Source organism: Pyxicephalus adspersus, chromosome Z (genome assembly GCF_032062135.1).
Source record: "Pyxicephalus adspersus chromosome Z, UCB_Pads_2.0, whole genome shotgun sequence".
NCBI classification, from domain to species: domain Eukaryota; kingdom Metazoa; phylum Chordata; class Amphibia; order Anura; family Pyxicephalidae; genus Pyxicephalus; species Pyxicephalus adspersus.
The window spans coordinates 83,984,314-84,000,988 of record NC_092871.1 but is presented as its reverse complement, the minus strand read 5'-3'; the positions used below and the strand labels follow the sequence as shown (position 1 = coordinate 84,000,988).

The following is a 16,675-nucleotide window of genomic DNA, read 5'->3' as shown; positions in this document are numbered from 1 at the left end:
TGAATAGCCAGGTCCAGATACACCCACAGAGAATTGCTTGATTTGCAAGGGCACACAGACAAGTAAAAAATTAAATTTTGAAATTATCTTTGCTATTTATTTTGTGACTTTTGTGTAAAATTCTTGACATATCAATGGGGTAAAGATTTTAAAGAGGAAACAAACCCTGCAATACTCACCTGCCCCCTATTCTGTCACAGATACCTACCGTCTTCTCTTTCTTCTACTCCTAGATTAGATCTTTGGGCATCTTTATTTGCCAGGTCAGCTTCCTTCCTGCCCGGGAGTTAATTCAGTCCCGGAAGGCATAGAGGAAGCTGGGATTGCCCTGTTTTTGACAATTTCCTGAAGTAATCAGGCAGGTAAAAGTATTTATTCCAGGGAGGACTTTGTATATCCTTTTTTGTAATAAAGCTATGCCTGATCCGCAATTTTTAAAAGAGGAACTTTAGTTCTGCTTTCAAATGCTTTTAGCTGGGCCATGGATGGTATGAAAATCCCTACCCTTTTCTAGGGATGAAATCTCTTGCATGCCAATTGCCCTATCTGTCCAAAATATGTCCTTAAACATTGCTTAAGACTGACCCGGAAAGTTTGCCCCCCTATGTTGGACCTCCCCAACTTACAGGTATTTGTATTCCCCACTTCACTTGTGTTTTTTGTATTGTGTTTTCTTGCATGTACCATCTTCTAAGTTAAAAATAAAAAAAACTAGGATATTATGTTTGTAATAAATCTTTCTCTATTATTCATAGTTTCCCCTTCAGCCCCCATACACAAATCACACAGACAACTAACTAAAGAATTTAGGTTTTTTTTGTCAACTGTAGGTTAGTTGTTGAGTTGGTTGTGTTGTAGCAACTACGCTTTAATGAAGTGAGAATGAAATGAAAAATCTTCCGACCATGTGGATGAGCCACCTCTATGCATAAATATAGGCAAAGCTTTTTGTATTTCGAACCGTGTACAGTGACACAAAGCAAGGGAAAACTAGGATACACAGACTTATAAAATTATTTCATTGGCCTCACTTGGGACAATTATTAAAGGGCAGATTCCAACGGAAACAAAGTAGTGAAAATCTAATAGTAGGAAATTGCTCTAGTCATTAACTGTGCCAAAGGATGTTTAATTCTTTCTTTGCTGTACTAAAATGTTAATGCTAAAACAATCCAATGTATTTTTCATATTCATTGGAGGATCATTGAGTGCATAAAACTGTAATATTTTCCTTTAGTTATTCACAAGAAGAATAATTGCAAGAATGTATATAAATTCATATTAAAAAACGAGTTTTTTGAAAAACAAAGAATAACCAAGACAGGGCTAGACATAGTACAGTAATGGCAAAGGCAAAAAAGCTCTACTTTCACCTAAAGTAAAGGTACCAAAGTGCCCCTACCCCAGGAAGGATGGATGTGCCACATCTGGACATGTTATGGCCGATCAAATGCATGGCAGTCATGTTCCAAAGACCCTAGGGTTGGTCCGTAGGAAACCAAATAGGAAAATGAAGAGGAAGGGTGCTACAACACTAAATAGCTGTGATTTTTTTAAAAACGAGCAATACACTTTCATATTGAGCCACTCACTCAATGCCAAACCCCAGCATCACTAAACTAACCTTAAGCATAGAACTGAAGTCAACACTTTAAATATTTCAGAAACAAAGCCAGATCCATCTTGGTAGCTCTGTGATCTTCTTACTTAGTCCTAGAGATATTTGTTTGTGTCCTCCCCAGTGGTGTATCCTGGTTCATAGATCCTTGATGGACAAACAGGGTGTGTAGGGAGCTATCTTTACTAGATAGTTCTCTACCTAGGATGTGTAGGAAATTTTCTAAACTAAGTAATGCCAACCAGCAAATACTTACAACTAAAAAAGTTGCAGATTTGTGTTATTGACATGTGCTAAAAACTGTATAGCTCTATCTAGCTTTGATATTCAAATGACAATGGATGACCTGTTTGATGGAATAAGTTAGTTGAATTTTGAAACATTTGTTTTCTCAAAATGGAAAAATTGGAGTTACATATATTATTTATTCTAATGCACAAGTGTTAGAAACACAGGGAAACCTTATTTACAGGTTTAAAGAAAGAGGAGTCACAATTTATTATGTGATATAATAAATTATAGATATGTAAATGTTTATTTGGTAATGGGGTAGATAATACTTTGTGAATACAGTGCACACCCAATCAATTACATGAGAAATACCAAAAAATAACAATTGTGTGAACGAGCGGTAAACTGTGGAGGTGAAAGGTGGGGGAAAGGAGGAGATCTGGCAGAGAACACAAAATAAAATGTGGGGTAAGAATTGTTGGACAATATAGTGGCGGTGAGCTGCTAAAAAAATAATGTGGACATTGGGAAGGGAGCTGCCAAAGAACATAGTGTGGAGAATGGGTAGGACAATTACCAGAGATCAAACTGTAAATGGTGTAGGATCACACCTAGTAAATTCATTGTGAATAGTGAGAAAAGTTTCATGAGAATGCAGTGTGGACTTAATAATAAGAGAATATGAGAGAACCTGGGTGATCCAACAAATGTAGATAGGGAACAGTAAGAGAAGTTACTGCTCACACAATGCTAGGGCAGAAACCACAAAAATAATTGAGGTGTACAGAATGAACACCATTATGGCACTTCTGAGAAAACAGTGTTTAGAAAAAAAGTGGATGGTGAAGATATCTCTGCAGGGGTATGGTCTTTGCTGAATGAAGATGAATGTGTGTGCTGGGTGCTTCGTGTTTCAGTGTTTCAGTGCACAATTCCCGAAGGGATTAGGTTTGAGAGCTGGTGTACATGTTTTTCTGAATCACCAATGGTTTAACAGTATACTGTGCAAAGGCAAGATGTTCTTAACAGCAAAGATGTTTTATAGGACGAAATAAGGCAAAGTTGTTTCCATATTATATATATACACCATTAGTATTTCAGTTCATATTTAAAAATTGTTGTTTTAGTGTTGCAATTGACATCTACCTTTTTTTGCCAGGTTTGCCTAACTAAAGTGATGAAGTTGAGTGATACTGTTTCTCAATATGCTTGGCATCCTTGCAAGGCCTCGTCAGATTCAATTAATTTCTGGATAAAGGTATGAAGTGTTGATAAAACATTTAATGCAATAATAGATTTTTTTATTAGATACCAAAGGGATTAATTAAAACCCCTGACACAGTTTTGCCTTTTGGGGGCATTTCCTTTATTTGCAATTGTCTCCAATGCAAGAGCTCTTATTGGAAGATTTCCCCACTATTCATATTCTTTGTAACAACTACTGATTGGAGATTTTACCCAGGTTCAAATGTTTCGAGAGCAAATCAAACCTGGGCAAAATGACCTATTACAAGTAATACAAATAACAGGAATAATTGGTAAATCTTCCAATTGGAGTATTTGATTTGGTTTGAGTTGAACCCAAGTCTACCTTGCTAACTGCTTGGTAGACAATAAAAGGATTGGATGAGCGGGGTTCACAATGGCTGGTGGTTGTCTAAGGTGGTCGTGAGTGGTCAACTGGCCCACTGCATACCTTTACAGTAATCTCATCTGGTTTTACAGTTACTGAAATGACTAGAAGGCTGCCTATATTACGTTTTGTTTTATATTTGAACAGGCTCATTTTTCTCAACACGTTGTTGTTGCTGCTGTGGTGATTCACTTGGTAACTGATGGGACGTCTTATAGTTACCAAAAGCCAGAAACGATAAATGTTCAGCTTATTGATGTCAAGGAACAGATGCATGACCTTGGTAAAGTCTTCTCTGTTACTAAGTTTTTAAAAAGCCTTTTGAATAAACATTGCAAAAATCAAATCTGCATAGGAGGTAGATATGGTTTCATCTTGTATCCTTCATTTATAATTTTATTTCGTACTATTGTTGTGGATTTCAGTCATTACCACTTATTTTAGAATAGGATAATAAAATGTTATTTGATACAACATGTGTGAGCCCTAAGAAAGAGGCGCTGAATGCTTACAATAGTATCCATACCCAACTATACCAGTCCATCCATAATTAATAACTCACCATTTACCATATGCAGTGCCAATTCATTATCAGTTAAACCTCTTTGCGCCCACTGTATGTATAGTAATATTTCTTGACATGAATCCCCATCTTTTCATGTTAATAAACATTTTCCCATTTCAGAGCCAGTAGGCAACACCTTGCGCAAGTGCTGGCTCTCAATTCTGTCTGACAATATTCAAAGGAGTCCCACTACCAATTAGAAGTTATCATAATGGTTCCTAATATTGTAATCTTTATATAATCCCTAACATAATGATCACATGTAGGCTGGAGGCCTCATTGAAAAAAGGGAAAGCCTTCACCCTGCAGAACAACTTCAATCTACTGTGATGGTTGTTAATATGGCTACTTCATCTCTGGTATACCATTTTTTTCCTAATTACTACTGTGCCACCTTTCTCAGGACTGTCTTGCTATTCTGATGTGAATGTTTAGCCATTGAACTATGGACATGAGATCTGGCCCTTCTGATCCTAATATCACAAAGAAGATTTACTGGGTTTCCCATCAAAATTTTGCTATAAAGTCCAGTATTCTCCCCAGAAAGCTGGTGGGAAGACGCTGCAGATGAGTGGTGGCCCTTGTATTGTAACCACTCTTTTCAGTAACTACACAAAAGTAGCCAACTGGCTATTTTAACCCAGTTAAAAGAAGCTGGGGAGAACACTTAAGTCCTGTGATCTGTAGTGATGCCTTTGGCACAAAGTGTTTACATTCCTTAAAAATTCTATAAGCAATTTTTCTTCAAAAAGTTTTTAGCTTTTTCTGTCCTTAACTATATTTTTTCAAAGGATTTATGCTGACTTCCTCTAATGTCTTCTCCTGCCTTCTTCTGTTGCAGGCGTTCATATTCTTAGTTGCAGAAACAATCCATTGGTGATCCCTGTGATACATGACCTGAGTCGCCCCTTTTATCACAGTAAAGATGTCCTCATTAGCTTTACTTCTAACTCAGTGGCCATTTCTGGAGTGGCTCTCAGATCTTTTCATGACTTTGACCCAATCAGAATGAACAGTTGTCAAAGAGGAGAGATTTATAGCGTTACTGAGCAGAGGTGAGTAAGGTACACCAAGCCTAAATGACCCCTTACTACTTTGAAAGTCATACATGCTCACTGTGTGAACCTTAACATTGGCCAAATAAGTGCATAGAAAAAGAGGTCATGAATAACACCTAATACTAGCATTTTGTTCATGTATATAGGCAATTAGTAAATGGTACAAATGTAACATCAAGGTCTTATGGCTGTATTTGAATTATTGGAAGAGGGTGCTAAATATAACCCAGAAATCTTGATGTGCCTTTAGCACCTTCCAGTGTGAGTTCATTAATGGTTGCTCTCTAGGTTCTTTCTTACGATACACATGTAATTTGCAAAATAGACCAAAATAAGTGAAGACAGGCTATCACGGGTGCACCTGGGTGATGGAGCTGGTCCAGGAGTGAAAACATTTGCTAAATAATAGGAAATTATTTTGTCAAAGTCATTCCAGTTTTGCTTTATCACCCAATTTCACCCATGATAGTCTAACTTCTTCAGTCTTGGAGAGCTTTAAGACCCATTGTTCCTATCTTTAAGGATCACAGAACCCTTCAACTTTATGTTAAGGGGAGGAAGAAAATGGTAAGGTGTTGCCTTACGATGCCTTATGTCTTAAGATGCCAACCCTGTTTCTCTATAAAATAAAGAAAGCTGAGTGTTGTCAACCTATGATAGAAATTGTGCTACCAGCAGGTAAAAAAGCCAGTAAAATAAACTAATGCAGCCACCAAATCTAAATTGCAATATATTGTTTTTTTCTGGAGTTTAACAACCCATGGAAGTACTTTTGTGAATTTAGATGTATGCCAAACTTGTGTTAAAATGGGGAATCATTTTAATCACTGTTGCAATTTATTAATTTTGGCTAGAGACTAAAGAAACATAAGTGAGCTTATAGCATAAATAATTAAATAATATAGTGCACTGGTGCCAGTAAGTTCTGCATTAAACTCATCGGCACAGTACATTATTGATGAATGCTGAATGCATGTTTTATGTGGAAAACTTGAAAGTTTTATAGCTGCTGTGGACTACAATTTTTCATTTTTGTGTTTATTTTGTGGTCCTAAATATTTAACGGCTTGCTGACCTTGGACATGCTATGTCCCCCTCCCCCCCAACCTTTCAAAACGTTTTAAGAAAATACAAAAGGGATACAAAACACGCCCTTTAGCCAGTGTTCACACAGAGCTGCTTATCGTATTTTGTTGCCTCTGCTTTTACAAATCTGCTATGCCATTGGCAGAAACATTAGGTCCCAGTTCTTTATGAAAATGCTACCTATCATATATTGTTTCCGATTAACCCACTCACCCATTTAGGACTTCATATCTCAAGGAAGCTGTACCTGACATTTTTATAATCTACAAGGGAACCCCTGTAGTTACCTACACTCCTAATTCCTTCCAAGTCCTACAGAGCTTCAGGATTCAAAGATCACAACATAGGAAATGGAGCCACTAACTTACTGAGGGGGTGGAATCTGAAGATTCAGGTCTTCTGCTGTGCAAAGTTTGGCATGCAGATCAGGCATCCCCATGGCAAATGTCATGACAAAGAGCAAAATTCTACCTATCATATATTGCTTCCCATGTACCCACTCACCCATTTAAACCTTCCTATCTTCAGTGGGCTGTAAAAACCTGACATTTTCAGTATCCTCAAGGGCAACTTCAAAGTTCCCTGGGAAGACTGGGATGACAACAGCCAAGATGGAGCATCGAGGGACATTGAACTGACTACAGCGCTGGCAGATTTGGCAGGTAAGTTGTCCATAATATTCAAATACGTTGAGCATATTTTCACATGATGACTAAACCCTGAGCTCCAGCAAGAGACTTACGTCAACTTTAGAGCTGAACTCCAGAAAACAGCTACAATTATGAATGAAGTACATATTTGGAAGAGATTAAGTGCTTCTGTCAATTCAGTCCTAAGATTTACATCATCCTGAGACATGCACAAGTAGCCCTGCACACTGTAGCCTGAATCCATGTATCTGCTCCTCCTCATAAGGAAGGCATCAGATACCCAACACAAATTTGGTCAATGGCTGGTGAGCAGGAAGTTTGTTGTATAGAAAAAAAATAATAGAACATGTAGTCCCAAACCTTGCAATCAGGCGACTTACATTTTGCATTGGCGCTTCACCTGACCTATGGTTCAGCAAAGTGCTTCCTGAGAGGATGAGGTTGTGGTTACTACCAGATTTTAAAATATTTGTTGTAAGACATCTATTCCAACCATAATTGATTGGGTGATGTTTCATATATCAAAATATTTATTTACAGAAAGTAAATGAAGCTTTATGATGAAATGAAGTTGAATTTAGTTTCCTTTTTAGCCAAAAAATGATTTCTTTCATTAGACAGTGCTGGTTTTATTCCTTATGGATGTGCTGTATCCCCAAGAGTATTTGTGCTTATTCAGCAGTAACATTCATACAGCTGACATTCCAGAAGTGGAAACAGTTCCAGAATATCTGAAAACACAATTGTAATAACTAGAAAACCACATTGTCCAAAAAATGACAAATATTAGTAATGTTGCCCTCAAGAGAACGCTTAGTTTGGTTAAACCATACATAAATCAAAACTGATTCCTTATATAAAAGCAAACAAAACAATATTTGCTGCCGATTGATTGACTGAGCTTATTGTGTGGAAGAAAAATACTTGTTTTAAAGCTAAAGGCAACCAGCTAAAGGTTTTAATAGCACCCCCGATTGCCAAATATATACCAGCATTGAGTTTTAACAATACAGTGGGGTAGTTTCTTTGCCGGACGCTTTCTTTACCTTTCATCGTCAGCAAATTTCCTAATGCTTTCCACTACCAGTATCTAACTCAATACAAGGTATGAGGGGAAATTCAGAAATTTGAGCCACCCTTAGTACAAAAATTTAATAGAAACCATCCAGTAAGGGAGGATATACCTTGTATTAAAATAAATTTCTCTGACTTCCTATTTTATCTAGCAGAAAACAAAAAAAAAGGGAAAATTCCAATTGAAATGTTAAATATATTTGAATTGGTATACAGATATATGTGTAGTTTTCCTGTTATTTAGGTAAAAGTTGGTACCTCCTTTTATTTTTGGGACAGTTTGTATTTGAGTATGTACAGTACTAATGCCCTCATTCATTTTTCTGATAGCTGCATTCATTATTCTTGTGAGGATAAGGGCTGTCAACCATTGATGGTGGAAAATGCTGCTGTGAACTGTTCAAATGGTCGCTTCAACGGGGCTCACTGTGAGGTGGTATGTCACACTGGCTATAGACTACAGATACAAAGGAACAATGAGCTTCTGAAAACTAAGGTTAGTAAATATATAATGCACATTACATATTATATACTTTCAAAACTTTTTTTTGTAAATTTACTATAAATTTACTGGTCATTTTATTCCACATGCCTTAAAAAGATCTTACATGCTCCTACAAAAGTTGATAGAAAATAATATGAAGCTGCTGGATCCAAAGTGGGTTTAAGTTGAATGGAATATATGAGGTGGAGTACAGTGACTCAGTTAGGTTTCTGTCATTGACAAAGAGGCCTCTGGGAGGTGTCTTGGAGAAAATTCAAGAAATTCTAAGTGCCACACCAATGGTTAAGAGCCTGTATTTTTCTTTTTTTTTAAATATGGAAACACTCAATACATTGCTTAGGAAGCTCTGTCATCAAGGTTCAAACTGGTGAAAATTGGATAAGGGTGATACCAGACTTATAAAGGTCAAAAAACAGATTTTGAGTATCTGTAAGAAAGTTTCTGAAGCCACACCTAAGTTAGTGCAAAGAACAATGGATTCTTTCCAAAACAGAAGGAGTTTGCTTATAATTTCCATTACAGATTCACAAAATTCAGGGGTTTGCTAAGAACCTAGCTATGTGAACCTTAGAGCAGGCTCTGGTGGGAGCTTGATCATAAATATTACTAAAGGTCATTTTACTAGAAATGATTGGGAAATAACCATGAGACAAGAGGACTAGAGAGAGATGTCCGATATTACATGTTGGTGGGAGATCAATCCACCATTGCTATTTGTTGAAGCAAACCCTAGCTAACTCTGGAAGAATCCTATGTTCCATGAAGTCCTGGCTGAAAAAGCCTGATATACTGGGCCTGATTTATTAAAGCTCTTCAAGACTGGAGAAGATTGACTATCATGGAAGAACCTCGGTGATCCAGCCAACCCCAAATGGATTTGGCCAAGCATTGAAAACATTGGCCAAAATAATAGGGATTGTTTCTATGAAATCTAGGTCCAATGGTTAATCCATGTTCATGATTGTTTATTTGTTTTAACATTATATGTTTCATTCTGTACCTCATAATGTTTTATTTGCCCTTTTATCTTACCGTTCTTGGTGCCAAGTGTCTTTTTTTGCACAGCTTATGGGCTAAATAGGCATAGAAGCTAAGTGGAGGAGCCTATGGGAGACTGAACCAGTTGGAAATCACAAAGCTTTGAGAATATAATGGTGGTAGAACAATGGAGTTCTGGATCCCTAATTGCCATGTAAATGCATTCCAATATTACACATTTTTAGACAACATTTTTGAAGGTTTAGTAGGGCTGCTTGGTGTTTTTACTTGGTGGAGGCTATACAGCTGTGTGGATATAGTAAGGATTTGGTGATGTCATTTCTTCATGATAAATATACCTGTACTATTTTAGTGGACTTTTTTGTATTGGGACTTTTTGGACTGTTTTGAGTTTGTGGATTACATGATAACTTGTGTAGCCCATTTTTTAACATATACATAGTTTGTGTTGCACGTATTGTTATAGTCTATCACCAGGAGGTAATATGTCTTACTGATTGATGGACGCATCAATTCTTGTTTTCTTATTTGTTTGTATGTACCCCGATTTCTAAATCCTATTAAAAAATGTAAAACAAACATAAAAATATTGTAAATTCGAGATAGGACTACTACTCTCCCTTTAAAAAGCCCTATACATGTTCCTCCTCTGTAGTCCGCCTTCCATGTGAGGATTAGGTGACTCATGTTTATGCGGAGTATTTCTGGAATGATGTTTGGATTGGTGACATTCTTCTCTTTCAGCCTTAATTGCCGTTAAACACAATGTAACTTTTCACTGCTATTGTTTGGAATTGTTGTGGGTGACCAAGCTTGTAATGGATGACAACTGTCCCTTTCACCCTGAACTTGGTATGTCTGTGTTTATGAATGGTTTTTATTTGTAGGAATACTCTTAATGATTTGGAATGTTGGCTTGGATTGCCACAAAAATAAAACTGGCATAGCTGATGTGTGTTTCTATAGTGAGATTTCCCTGTCTTGATTCTTAGTATGAAACGTTTCAGGAGATTTCTGTTTTTTTTGTTTCTGAAAGGACAAGTATATATGAAAAGTGCAAAATACAGAAGTATCAAGCAGTTAGTGGCTCTGCTTTGTTGAGAATGTAATCTCTGTGTTTCAACTTTGAATAGATGCTGTTAGATTGGGTCCCTCAATATCTTCTGGCATCATCTTGTAAATGTACCTAGGAATGATATGTACCTGCTTTGTCCTTTATACTCATTTCTTAGGAGCTATTGCAATGGGGGAATCTAACCCTAGTTAACTTTGAGGCATCTCCAATTAGAGCCACCATCAGTGGGGCGACAAGGGGTGATTTTGTATCAGACCCTGATCAAAAAAGCGGGAACATGAGAAAGGGGGCACAGGAAGTTTAGACATGGGGAAGATTTCCCAGGAAGTTTACCTAATATGGTTCCCAGAAATTTCTGATGGTGGTTCTGTCTCCAAACTTACTGTCTGGGTTGCCTTAAAGCAAGACAGTCTTTTGCCCATGAAGGTTTGCCAAAAGAATGGTAGTCCTTCAAAGTTTCTCCTACTATTTGGCTGAAATGATCTCTCACCTGTGCTGCTAGTGGATTAAAGTATATCTAAATCTATTTAAAAAAAAAATGTATTGTCCTTTGGCAGGGTAACATCACCCATAACAAAGACCTTTCAGGCCGAATTCCTATGTATGATTTGAAAATATTGAAATTACATTTTATATACCAATAAAACCTCAAAGATTGCATGTAATTTTAGGGGTACTGTAAATAAATTAAAAAAAAAAATTAAAAAAATGAACTTTGAAATTCCCACAGACGTTGCTACCTTTCTGTTACTCAAACCGTTTGAGTAACTAACAGTGCCCCTTATACACTATTACAAAACACTGCATTGAACTGTGCTGCAAGCATTATGGAAATATTTCTATTTGTGGAAATTCTTTCATTTTTGTTTTTCACAATAGCTGTCTCAACAGTAGATTGACTTTTAGACTATAGTGTTCCTGCGACCCGGCATGTTTGTTTAAATGGTCACTGTACAGTATGTGCTAACTGAATATGTTGTTGTGGTCCTGCCACAATAACATTAATATAACAACATTCTCAATTTATGCTTTGATGCCAAGGTCAAATTTAGCAGCATCAGCATGCATCAGTTAACTTGCCTAAACTCAACTATATTACATTCCTAAATATTTTTAATTTTCTTTTATTGAATAAGTTTTTTATTTGATACACTGTTTTGACAAAAATGAACTTTTGACAAAAATGTGTATAAGATGTATTGTTAAATATTCTAATTGTATAAGGCCAGGCAGAGACAGCACTAGACAAATGCACACTTGCACTTTCAGGCTGCGGTGGCATCTCCTATCTGAAAGTTTGTTTGTTGATGATGTTAAGAGCCTGCATGTGATAGCTAACAATATTTGGAAAACACTGCAACTAATTCCCAATCATCAGTGGAAATTAGAGCTGTCAGGGACAACCAATATGGGAACTAGTGCTAAGTTTCAGCTGGTAACTTTTAAAGGATGGATATTTTTTATATATACTCAGCATGAGGCAGAATATTAAATTAGGATTTTGAGTGTAAGCATACTAGAAACCACACTTTAATGGCCGTTCTCCTGGGCACTTCATTTGTTACTGTTGGGGCCAATGGTGGAAGTTCTTTTCATTGGAATTATTGATAATTGTAATACAAGAGCCCTACTAACAAGTTTGTGGGTGTACTATGAAATATGTGCCCAAAAAATAAAACTGAGGACAATGCCTTAGTCTCCTTCATTGCCTTTAGCTTGTCTGCAGCTAATATTTGCCAGGGAATGGAAGGCTGGAGTTCAGAGATGTGTACAGATACAGCCTGAAAGGCCTCACTATAGCACAAATAAGGAGTATTTTACCACACACTGTCACACATTTATTCACACTATTTACTTCGCTCTAACAATTGAAGAACGCCTTAGATAAAATTAGTATTCATGTGTGGATGCCAATAACCATCTGTTCTACTATTCCACATTTCAAATAATGATGAGCTCATTATCCGGAAGCTTGTAAACATACACAAAACAAAAGACTGTGGGGTCATTTCGGGTTTCAGTAAACTCTAATGTAAAAACACAAACCATTCACATCAAGCAAAACATGTTATTTTCATCCCTACCTGCAATGCGATATTTAGATGTGTGAAACAAGCGTGTAGAAGAGTCAACAAGTCAACAGCAATCCGAAACCTAAAAACATAACAGAAAACCTTTAAAAAGCAACATAATTGGCACTGATGTTTATATCTTTCTCTCTCGAGTCCTTGTTTGGTTTTGGTTAGATAGCCTTAACTACGATGGGATCAAATAAAGAATACATTGTATACATTTTTGGGGTGGGTTTCTATTATTAAGAAGACCTAGCAGAATGCACACACAAACATGGTTGTACTGAGATTGTAGGGTATAGTTTAAAAAAATTGTTTGGTATAATTATGCATAGATGTTATTATGCCTCCAAAAGAATTGGCACCTTGGTCAATGTTTATTTAAGTAGTCTTTGGAGCTCTACTGGTTGGAGCGTTAGATTGGAGAGGGGACAAGTTAAAGCCAAGGGATAAAAATCACTGTCTGTCTTTTTGACAATGGTCACCAGGGCAAAAAGTAAAAGTTAAAAGTACAGACATAAAAATTAGGTGACTTTGTATTTGTGATTCAAAACCACATGGTTGACTGGTCCCAGGAGCAAACTATTGATATGCCTTCAGGAAATACAAAGCACACCACGATCAGTGTGTTGGTATGCACTAGCCTTGTGTTTGTGATGATGGTGTGATTCTTCCTTTAGAAGACGGAAAGCAAATGTGAGGCCAGAGATAACATGTCACTTGCAGGAACTGTGCCACAAACCCACTGCAATCCATCCATGGTTTCCAAACACTCCGGTATGGTTGAATAGCAGCAGTTTGGTGCACGATAAAACATGAAGTTAAACCCCCCTGTTTGCCATAAGTCTGAAAGAGGTCTTAGTAATTTTAAATTTTTTTTACCTTATCCAAAAATGTAATTTGGCAATACATACATTTTAATAAGGAGCTAGTAGGGGTTAGTCACATTCAACTCGACCTGATTTGGAATGTTGAAGACATTTCATAGCTTGATTGTCCAGGAACTGGATGGTATAAATGTGAAGAATGGGATTGTCCTGTTCCTGGCCTTTTACCTTTGCATGGTATTTGAATTAGGGTGATTCGGCTACCTACGTTGATATAAAAGATGAAGTATGTTCCTGACGCTCATTAGAATTGAAGAAGTGACTTGGATAGGCTTCAAAGCAGCTTTAGATTTATAGAACAAGTCCAATTGGATGTGACTACCTATTACTAGCTATACTATGACCTGAAATATTGAAACATTTCATAGACACAATATCAATGCAGAAAAAATAGTACCTGCTGGTTTACCTCTGGTGACCACATCAGGGTCAGCCGAGAGCCAAATTACCTCCTACAAGTATTAACTCCCAATGTATTGTGTTGCTGTGTGTCACATCTTTTACCTAAGATTCACTGTTCATTCTTTTTTTTATTATTATTATTAATCCAATTTTTAAGTTGTCTGTAGAATCCATTTAAGTGTTTTGGCAGTAAAGTGTTCCATGTTCTTTGATGTGCACTAAAAACCACTCTGTGACATTTTCAGAACACTTAAGGGAAATAAGGAAAATGTTTTGTCACCTTGTCAGTGGTTAAGAAAAGCTTCTAAAAAAAATATCGTCTAAATAGAAAAAGCATTTGTATGCTTACTTTTTGCCGTGCTTTGTGTGTTTTGCTTAGATCTGTGCATTATTACAGTACAACCGTTGCACCGGAGCTTCTTGTATTGAACAGCACTGCTCTCTAACTTTGTGTGGGTAACTGATCTGGTATCTGCCCCCTTCGGTAGTTTTCTAACTACAGGTAGCCTGTAGTTTGTGGACCGACGAGTCCTCAGGTACAGCTTCCTTTCCAGCAAGCAGAGCAGCATTAACATCCCCAAACCTCCTTTTAAATATGGTGAAACTAGGAATCAGATTCAGGTTACTGCTTTGCCACAATTACCATTTCTCAAAACAAATATTGGAGATTGCATATACAGGATACATAAAATAGGATACCAATGCAGTTTTGGTTTTGCCTAGTTTTACCAAATCAAAGTAAATTAGTCAATCAGTATCTTTTGATCGATAGCAACAACTACAGCCAGATGCCTAATAGGAAATCTGGGTGACTGACTGTGATCTTGAAGTTAGTCACTGGCAAAAGACAAAAGAAAATCTTCCACAGATCATGAACATCAAAGCATTATAGGGGCATAACTTGCACTAAATTTAAACCCCACCACTATGCAGCTATACCAGCTTCCAATCATCGGGGAAGACTTTCTACAAGGTTCTTGTAAGATCTTCTGGGATTACTTTTCACACGATTTGTAAGATTTTGTGTCCATCAAGCCAACAGAACATTTATGACTCCAGGTACTGATGTTGATGGAAAAGACCTGGTTCACCATTGGATTTCCATAGTGATCCTTAAGGTGTTCAGTAGGGTTTTGGACTGGGCTGGCTAATGAAACATCTCTACACCAAATTAAACCATGTCTTTGTGATGGTGGCTTTGTGTACAGTCAAGCTGGAACAGAAAAGGACATTCCTTTCTACCCCAAGGTTGGAAGAGGACAAAAGCCTATCATGCATTTGTTTGCCAATGTTTATCAGTGGAAATTCCATAGTTATGTATTTATTTTATGCACTGTGATGGGAGTTCCCATATAGGTATGATGGTCACATGTCCTGGAACCTTTGACCATAATGCAAACCCCAAAATACAAAAAAAAGCTATTTTTGTTTTTTTTTCCATTGTAGCTGGATTCCAGAATCATAATAACATGCACAAATGGGAAGTGGAACAAACAGGTATCTTGTAAACCCATTGACTGTGGCCCACCTGATAAGAATCACATCTATCATGCAACATTTTATTGTCCCCATGGAACCACCTACAAGAAGAATTGTACATTTCAGTGTCACCACCCTGCGCAACTGAGAGGTATTTGCATTTGTAAAATTTTCTAAAAATATGAAAACAGTTTATTAACAAACTAGTAGAAATTCCTGCATATGTACACATGAATGAACCATTTACGATATACCTTTACAAAAAGCATTGATATAAAACTATAGAAATTCATAGATGGTTTATGTGTAATTTTATGTGCTTATGTACTGTGTGTGGTTTATTCCCAGAAGAAAAAAAGACCACCTCTGTTTTTTATTGAAGTCAAGTTTGACTTCTTTCGAGCTTCTTGAAATGTCCATTGATAGGATATCCTGACCAGATCACACCCCATTGCAGCTGTAGCTACCATTAAGAAGCCAAAAGATTCAAAAATGTGCGGGTTAAGGGATCCATTCATAATTGTTTTCACACAATATACACACAGCTTTCAGCCAAGATTCACATATTTATCTAATTGAAAAATGTATAAAATTTGGGAAAAACAATGGATAACAGTAAAACAAAACATATATATATATATATATATATATATATATATATATATACACACTAAAATACTGTAAAAAAAAAATCTATTTTCTTTCTAGGTATCAATAACATGTTAACCTGCATGGAAGATGGTCTATGGTCTTTCCCCGAGGCTATCTGTGAACTGATGTGTATGGCGCCTCCTCCATTACCTAACGCTATTCTGCAGACCTCCCGTTGCCGATCTAATGGTCACAAAGTGGGTTCGTTCTGCAAGTATAAGTGTAAGGTGGGATATCATGTGCCGGACACCTCTAAGAAAATAAGAAAGTAAGTAGGACTTACACTAGGGTTTGTGCATGTGTGTTGTATTGTTGAGCTGGATCTCACGTACAGTTTTGTTTTTTCTTTTTTTCTTTTTACTTTGGGAAAGGAAGGCATTCAAAATTCAGTGCACTAAAGAGGGGGACTGGCAGAAAGGTGAATGTGTTCCGGTAATGTGTGAACCTCCTCCAATTAAGTTTTTAGGGCTTTACCAGTGCACAGATGGATTCCAGTACAACAGTGAATGTAGACTCCCATGTGAAGAAAGCAGCACCCTGTTGGTAAGTTTTGGAGTGAATGAAGTGCTAATAAAACCAAGCGCTTAAAGCCTAAATTATGTTTTTTTTTTTAAATAATCTAATTAGATTCCAGATGCTATAAAACAATGTGCGCCAAGTCTTGCCTTGTTTTCTTTGAAAAACATCCAT

General features: G+C 36.9%; 1 protein-coding gene across 1 annotated transcript in view; it reads left to right on the top strand.

Moving 5' to 3' along the window:
• PAPPA (pappalysin 1) overlaps positions 1-16,675 on the top strand; it is a 146,955-nt gene that overhangs the window by 106,509 nt on the left and 23,771 nt on the right. The window contains exons 11-17 of the mRNA XM_072430152.1: positions 3,009-3,107; positions 3,630-3,765; positions 4,889-5,102; positions 8,246-8,411; positions 15,302-15,485; positions 16,043-16,253; positions 16,357-16,528. Coding sequence (XP_072286253.1) covers positions 3,009-3,107; positions 3,630-3,765; positions 4,889-5,102; positions 8,246-8,411; positions 15,302-15,485; positions 16,043-16,253; positions 16,357-16,528 — 1,182 coding nt within the window. The remainder of the gene's footprint in view (positions 1-3,008; positions 3,108-3,629; positions 3,766-4,888; positions 5,103-8,245; positions 8,412-15,301; positions 15,486-16,042; positions 16,254-16,356; positions 16,529-16,675) is intronic.